General features: G+C 48.0%; 1 protein-coding gene across 1 annotated transcript in view; it reads right to left on the reverse strand.

The window, feature by feature from the left end:
- Positions 1–6,655, reverse strand: part of LOC149360518 (polyubiquitin-A-like) — a 35,639-nt gene extending 28,984 nt beyond the window's left edge. The window contains exons 1-2 of the mRNA XM_089572369.1: positions 3,496–6,655; positions 1,442–1,453 (exon numbers count right to left, since the gene is read on the reverse strand). Coding sequence (XP_089428495.1) covers positions 1,442–1,453; positions 3,496–6,356 — 2,873 coding nt within the window. The 5' untranslated portion in view covers positions 6,357–6,655. The remainder of the gene's footprint in view (positions 1–1,441; positions 1,454–3,495) is intronic.
- Positions 6,656–8,331: the final 1,676 nt, after the last annotated feature.

The following is an 8,331-nucleotide window of genomic DNA, read 5'->3' on the forward strand; positions in this document are numbered from 1 at the left end:
GGGCATTATAGCGTAGGGCTGGCATGGAGGGGGGGGGGGGGGTGGCGAGGTTAGAATGCCTTTGCGACATAAAGATATATGAACTGAACAAAATGCCTGACCAGAGTACACATATAGTGGGACTAAGGGCGCCTTACTGGAAACGTCCTTGTCGTCAGGTTCTGTAGGAAGCTTGGAAAATTTGGATGCGGCCTGGCAAGTTTTAATCCTCGCCTCCCCTTGGCGCAATCAACTGCAGGACGGTTACAGCTTTCCCGGCCTACATAATCGGCGCACGTGCTAGTGGTCTGGACAAATCATGCGAATTCTGACAGCATGGTGAAGAGGTTCGATGTGTGTTGAGGCCACTGCACAATGATGCGTCTCCAATCGGGTCACGAAAAGACTCGGGGAATGCTCGAAACATGCAAAACCGAGATGAAAGTATACGAAAGTTCGCTCATTGGGCCACGCTTCTTTCAATCAATCAGTCAATCAATCAGGCAATCAATCAATCAGTCAGTCAGTCAGTCAGTCAGTCAGTCAGTCAGTCAGTCAGTCAGTCAGTCAGTCAATCAATCAATCAGTCAATCAATCAATCAGGCAATCAGTCAATCAGGCAATCAGTCAGGCAATCAGTCAATCAGGCAATCAGGCAATCAGTCAGGCAATCAGTCAATCAGGCAATCAGTCAGTCAGTCAGTCAATCAGGCAATCAATCAGTCAGTCAGTCAGTCAGTCAGTCACAGTCAGTCAGTCAGTCAGTCACAGTCAGTCAGTCAGTCACAGTCAGTCAGTCAGTCACAGTCAGTCAGTCAGTCAGTCAGTCAGTCACAGTCAGTCAGTCACAGTCAGTCACAGTCAGTCAGTCAGTCAGTCAGTCAGTCAGTCAGTCAGTCAGTCAGTCAGTCACAGTCAGTCAGTCACAGTCAGTCAGTCACAGTCAGTCAGTCACAGTCAGTCAGTCACAGTCAGTCAGTCAGTCACAGTCAGTCAGTCAGTCACAGTCAGTCAGTCAGTCAGTCAGTCAGTCACAGTCAGTCAGTCAGTCAGTCAGTCAGTCAGTCACAGTCAGTCAATAAATAAATAAATAAATAAATAAATAAATAAATAAATAAATAAATAAATAAATCTTTATTTTTCCCAGAAAGAACTGGAATGGTCTCTTGACGTCTTTGCTTGACGTGAGCTCGTGTTCTGAGCGTGATGCAGCAGTCGGAGATCAAACTATGAGGGACTGTTGTGTTCCCAGGTGTTCTGCTCACTCCAGAAAAGGGCAGCGGCTATTTCGCTTTGCTGGCGATGTAGGCGGAGAAAAAAAAAAGTGGGAATCACAGGTCAGGTGAGACGGCTGTAAACCAACAGAACTCCAAAGTATGCGAGGCGAGGCATGTGAAATGCTTGCACTCCAGAACAACGTTTTCTTTGGGCTTAGCTATATTGCGCAACTTTAACGTTTAATCCTCGTAAACTTCTCGCACTTGACTTCGCGGCGAACGAGAAGCTGTTTGAATGGCAGTCTTTGGCGAGTACGGAAATGCTGCTCGAAATAAGTAATCCTGTTTGTTTGCGATGTAATGAAATGTAAAGCATCTTAGTAAACAGATTTCACTGGAGTATGCAACGCCCATTGTGAGAATGTAACGACTGTTCACAAGAGTTTCAAGGCAGATTAGCTATTAAAGAAGACATTTTTGAATAACTAACATTAATTCACTTTTTAAACACTCTATGGTACCACCCCGTCTTGGGAGGACATCAAATTTGCGGAATTTCACGCATTAGAGGCAGTTCTCTGCTCGGAACAGCCCTCCGCCCAGATGTACCGAACTCCAAGGGTACCGCGAAATAGTTCGATATATAAAAATGAGAATAGGAAGCTTACCTGTATGCTGCGAACAAAATAGAACTGCACCCACTCTAGTGACGCACTTTTGCCACAGCAAACGCTTGTTTGGAACTAGCCACTGACTGTCAAAAGATGCCTAGTCCTGTAACTAGTACACCATTGGCATATCCAGAAATATTTTTCGAGGGGTGTTATACGCCACCGGTAAAAAAATAACTGAAAAGAAGCAAACTGCGCCCAAACAATATCTTGAGCAGGGCAGAATGGTGGGCCTGTTGGTAAGGCATGTCAAGGGAGAAAACCAGCCAAAAAAGACGGAAACACAAGAAGAGAACGACACAGGACAACGGCTGGACTAACAACTGAATTTTTCATGGAGTACAGACCGCCAGGTAATCACCTCGCATGCGCCAAGGCAGCACTCAGACATGATCACTCAAATAATCAAATTCTTTTGCCGTTAATGCTATCGATGGTGAGCTGACGCAAGCATCACCATGTTTGGCAATCTGGAAGGCCTCAAAGATTTCACGAGCCTTCCGTGTTTTTCCGCAGCCCAGGATGGTGACATCTGCGAAACGTGGGGAACATTTGCCGGGACATCTACTGCAATGCAGAGCAAGATTACCATCTTCACCAGCGCCGACTTTTGTTCTGTGCTTGCACAACCTCTCGTTCACACAGTCCCCTGTCTGACCTATGTAAAATTTTCCACAGGTCAGCGGGATCTTGTAGATAACTTCGGTCCGGCACTTTGTGTACATAGTTCTATGTTTGGTCGTGCAACGCTTCTTATTTCCGCCAGGCATAATTCGTGCGCAAAGACCTGAAAGCTTAGCTGGCGCAGAAAAAAACAAATTGACCCCCTGGCGCTCGACTTTCTTAACATTGTGCGCCACTTTGTGCAAATAAGGCATGACTTGCGCACTTTTTTCCTTTTGTCAGTTGCATCATTGTTTCCCTTCTTGGCCATGCCGTTCATCTCCTTTAATACGGATTCAGCGACCGCTCTCAACATTTCTCCTGGGAAGCCTGCATCAGATAGACGTTGGGCTTGCGTTGTGACACTGGTTGACACGGTGTGGCAGCAACTTTTTTTCACGGCGTTATGGAAACAAGCCTTGGCAATACCTCGCTTGACTAGTTTAGAGTGGTTAGAGTCAAATGGTAGCAGCCGGTTTTTTGTTCTTGGTGAGTACATCCAGCACACATGGCCTTTTCCAGAAAAGGTTAGCAACAAGTCTAAAAACGGATGGAATTGTTAGTGGCTAATTCGTGAGTAAAATTCAAATGGGATGAGCAGCGCCTAAAGGCACCCAAAACATGTTCAACCATCATCTGATAGGAGTCAATAGGTCCGATGTTTAAAAGCACTAAAAAGTCATCAACATATCTGACAACTCGCAGAACACACCCGTCGTCCAAAGTTTGTAAGTTTTTTGGACGACGGGTGTGTTCTGCGAGTTGTCAGATATGTTGATGACTTTTTGACAAAAAGAGTAAAAATGATGTAAACGACAAGCTGCGGCTGTTTTAGAGTTTTTCGCCAGAAGGTCTGAGGTGTCCTTGGCTAGGCAGGGTGACCACCGTGTCCAGGATCTCCTCCTTGTCGCATCGTTGCCGCCTCGAAGGTCCTGCCAAAATCTTGAATTTAACCCTACAACCACGGCACGAGGTAAATGGTCGACTCTTTTTGAATGTTGTAATCGGACACGGTGTGACCGTCCTCGAGCTGTTGTTCACCAAAGATGAGACAATGCTGGCCGGCTGGAATGCCTTCGCAGGCCTGAATCTTCGCCTTGACGTTCCCTATTGGGTCGTCGGGCTCTACTCCAATCGTGATTGTCTTCCCCGTGATGGTTTTGACAGAAACCTCCATGGAACTACGCAGACGCAGAATAAAGTGAGGGGCCGACTCTTTTCGAATGTTGTAATCGGACAGGGTGCGGCCGTCCTCGAGCTCTTTTCCATGAAAGGTGAGACACTGTCGGTCAGGCGGGATACCTTCTTTTTCCTGGATCTTCACCTTGACGTTATCTATTATGTCGTCGGGCTCTAATCTAAGAGTGATTGTCTTCCCCCTGATGATTTTGACAACAACATCTATAGAACTACGCAGGTGGAGCATGAAGTGAAGGGTATAATGCTTTTGAATGTTGTAATCTGACAAGGTGCCGCCATCCTCGAGCTCTTTTCCACGAAAGATGAGAATCTGCCGGTCTGGCGGGATACCTTCTTTGTGCTGGATCTTCGCCTTGACGTTCTCTATTGTGTCGTCGGGCTCTAATCTAAGTGTGATTGTCTTCCCCGTGATGGTTTTGACAACAGCATCTATAGAACTGCGCTGGTGGAGCATGAAGTGAACTGTCGACTGCTTTTGAATGTTGTAATCTGGCAAGGTGCGGCCGTCCTCGAGCACTTTTCCATGAAACATGAGACACTGACAGTCGGGCGGGATACCTTCTTTTTCCTGGATCTTCCGCTTGACGTTATCTATTGTGTCGTCGGGCTCTAATCTAAGTGTGATTGTCTTCCCCGTGATTGTTTTGACAACAACATATATAGAACTGCGCAGGCGGAGCATGAAGTGAAGGGTCGACTGCTTTAGAATGTTGTAATCTGACAAGGTGCGGCCGTCCTCGAGCTCTTTTCCACGAAAGATGAGACTCTGCCTGTTTGGAGGGATACCTTCTTTGTGCTGGATCTTCGCCTTGACGTTCTCTATTGTGTCGTCGGGCTCTAATCTAAGTGTCATTGTTTTTCCCGTGATGCTTCTGACAAGAACATCTATGGAACTAGGCAGATGGAGCATGAAGTGAAGGGTTGACTGCTTTTGAATGTTGTAATATGACAAGGTGCGGCCGTCCTCCAGCTCTTTTCCATGAAAGATGAGACACTGTCGGTCGGGCGAGATACCTTCTTTTTCCTGTATCTTCACCTTGACGTTATCTATTGTGTCGTCGGGCTCTAATCTAAGTGTGATTGTCTTCGCCGTGATGGTTTTGACAACAACATCTATAGAACTACGCAGGTGGAGCATGAAGTGAAGGATAGAGTGCTTTTGAATGTTGTAATCTGACAGGGTGCGGCCATCCTCGAGCTCTTTTCCATGAAAGGTGAGACACTGTCGGTCGGGCGGGATACCTTCTTTTTCCTGGATCTTCCGCTTGACGTTATCTACTGTGTCGTCGGGCTCTAATCTAAGTGTGATTGTCTTCCCCGTGATGATTTTGACAACAACATATATAGAACTGCGCAGGCGGAGCATGAAGTGAAGGGTCGACTGCTTTAGAATGTTGTAATCTGACAAGGTGCGGCCGTCCTCGAGCTCTTTTCCTCGAAAGATGAGACTCTGCCTGTTTGGCGGGATACCTTCTTTGTGCTGGATCTTCGCCTTGACGTTCTCTATTGTGTCGTCTGGCTGTAATCTAAGTGTGATTGTTTTTCCCGTGATGCTTCTGACAAGAACATCTATGGAACTACGCTGGCGGAGCATGAAGTGAACGGTTGACTGCTTTTGAATGTTGTAATCTGACAAGGTGCGGCCGTCCTCGAGCTCTTTTCCATGAAATATGAGACACTGTCGGTCGGGCGGGATACCTTCTTTTTCGTGGATCTTCACCTTGACGTTATCTATTGTGTCGTCGGGCTCTAATCTAAGTGTGATTATCTTCCCCGTGATGGTTTTGACAACAACATCTATAGAACTACGCAGGTGGAGCATGAAGTGAAGGGTAGACTGCTTTTGAATGTTGTAATCTGACAAGGTGCGGCCATCCTCGAGCTCTTTTCCACGAAAGATGAGACGTTGCCGGTCTGGCGGGATACCTTCTTTGTCCCGGATCTTGCCCTTGATGTTCGCGATCGTGTCGCTGGGCTTGACTTCAAGCTGGATGCTTTCTCCCGTTAGCATCTTTGCAAAAATCAGCATGCCATTACGCAGACGCCGAACGAGGTCCAGGGTGGACTCTGCTTTAACGTCGTACCACGACAAGGTGTGGCCGTCATCGAGCTGCTTTCCGCGAAAGATCAGACGCTGCTCGTCGGATGGGATACCTTCTTTGTCCTGGATTTTCGCCTTGACGTTCTCTACTCTGTCGTTGGGCTCGACTACAATCTTGATTGTCTTCCCCGCGAGGGTTTTGACAAATATACAGGACTCGCCACTCACCGCACGTCGTCTGAGGTGCAGGTGCAGATGTGACTCTTTCTGAATGTTGTAGTCTGACAACGTATAGCCGTCCATGATCTCTTCGCCAGCAAAGGTTCTGAGTCTCTGCTGTAAGGTCGGTATGCCACATTTGTCCTGAATTTTCGCCTTAACGTTCTCTATTTGGTCGTTGGGGTCAACTACAAGGATGATGGTCTCTTCGGTGTCGGTCCTGACAAAAATTTGCATTGGAGTGGGCACACGGTGCCCGAGATCAATTTTTGAGACATTTTTAACGCTGGAGAATGACAAGGTGCGGCCGTCCTCGAGCTGTTTACCAGCAAACCTAGGATGCTGTTGGTCTCGCGGGGTAGCCATACCGTCTAGGATTGCCAGCCGTGACGTTTTCTGCCGTGTCGCTGGGCTTGGCTTCCAGCGTAATGATCTTGTCCTTGAGGGTCTTCACAAAAATCCGCACATGGTTGGGGATAAGCTGCACGCGGTGAATGGTCGAGCTATTTTCAGTGTTGTGGCATGGCAAGATGTGACCATCATCGAGCTGTTTGCCAGTAAAAGTGAGGCGCTGATGCTCAGCTGAGAGAGACAACTGGTCTCAGCCTGGATGTCCTCGATCGTGTCGCTGGGCTATTCTTCAAAGGACAGGCTGGAGCCCGAAATCTTGATACTGGCTGGTGTGCTGAAAAAAAAAGGGCGTGGTTAGCACCCAAGCGAGGATGGCGCCTGAGCATAGCAGTTCTCATTCGCAGCGTGACAGGAACCTGTGTGGAAGAGTTTAGTAGCACGGAAAAGCTGGATATTGAGTTGAGTCGAGTTGTTGTATGCTGCAGGTGTGATTAGCCTTGCTTATTCTGCCGGAAATATCTCCACCATAGCGTCACTTATATGTTAATAATAACAATGTTAATAAGCTGCCTATCACAGCGATTTCAGTATGTTCATATGAATGTATGTATATCTCTTAATCCTTTACGGCCGAAATTAAAGCTGTTAAAAATAAAAAGAAATTGATATCCAGAGACCAGGATCTTTAGGAGGAGCATAACGCAACAAGATCAGAAAATTAAAGTTTCGTCGATTCTTCATCTGATTTTTTTTTTGCATGATTCTAAATGAGTGGGCTCGGAGACAGCACGGCGATGCGGACTACTTATGCCAACCGTTTCTTCATTGTGCAGATTTTCGCATTCCTGGCATCTTCTGGATACGCCGCCTTCAACGAAAGCACCGTCCTGTTCGCGCCTTATCACGAGCCTTGGATTCCAGTGGAAACGTGCCACAGCACAGAGCAAGACAGTCTAATCTACAGCGCTGCGGCTTTAAAGATCCCGCCAACTACCTTCACATCATCGACTACAGTGACGTCATCCCTGCCCGACGATATAAACCAAGCGTCGCCACAGGGACCCTTCAGTGGGCTCGGAGACAGCACGGCGATGCGGACTACTTATGCCAACCGTTTCTTCATTGTGCAGATTTTCGCATTCCTGGCATCTTCTGGATACGCCGCCTTCAACGAAAGCACCGTCCTGTTCGCGCCTTATCACGAGCCTTGGATTCCAGTGGAAACGTGCCACAGCACAGAGCAAGACAGTCTAATCTACAGCGCTGCGGCTTTAAAGATCCCGCCAACTACCTTCACATCATCGACTACAGTGACGTCATCCCTGCCCGACGATATAAACCAAGCGTCGCCGCAGGGACCCTTCAGTGGGCTCGGAGACAGCACGGCGATGCGGACTACTTATGCCAACCGTTTCTTCATTGTGCAGATTTTCGCATTCCTGGCATCTTCTGGATACGCCGCCTTCAACGAAAGCACCGTCCTGTTCGCGCCTTATCACGAGCCTTGGATTCCAGTGGAAACGTGCCACAGCACAGAGCAAGACAGTCTAATCTACAGCGCTGCGGCTTTAAAGATCCCGCCAACTACCTTCACATCATCGACTACAGTGACGTCATCCCTGCCCGACGATATAAACCAAGCGTCGCCACAGGGACCCTTCAGTGGGCTCGGAGACAGCACGGCGATGCGGACTACTTATGCCAACCGTTTCTTCATTGTGCAGATTTTCGCATTCCTGGCATCTTCTGGATACGCCGCCTTCAACGAAAGCACCGTCCTGTTCGCGCCTTATCACGAGCCTTGGATTCCAGTGGAAACGTGCCACAGCACAGAGCAAGACAGTCTAATCTACAGCGCTGCGGCTTTAAAGATCCCGCCAACTACCTTCACATCATCGACTACAGTGACGTCATCCCTGCCCGACGATATAAACCAAGCGTCGCCACAGGGACCCTTCAGTGGGCTCGGAGACAGCACGGCGATGCGGAC

The sequence above is a fragment of the Amblyomma mixtum genome, chromosome 2 (genome assembly GCF_055824585.1).
Source record: "Amblyomma mixtum isolate Tamu chromosome 2, ASM5582458v1, whole genome shotgun sequence".
In the NCBI taxonomy this organism is placed as follows: domain Eukaryota; kingdom Metazoa; phylum Arthropoda; class Arachnida; order Ixodida; family Ixodidae; genus Amblyomma; species Amblyomma mixtum.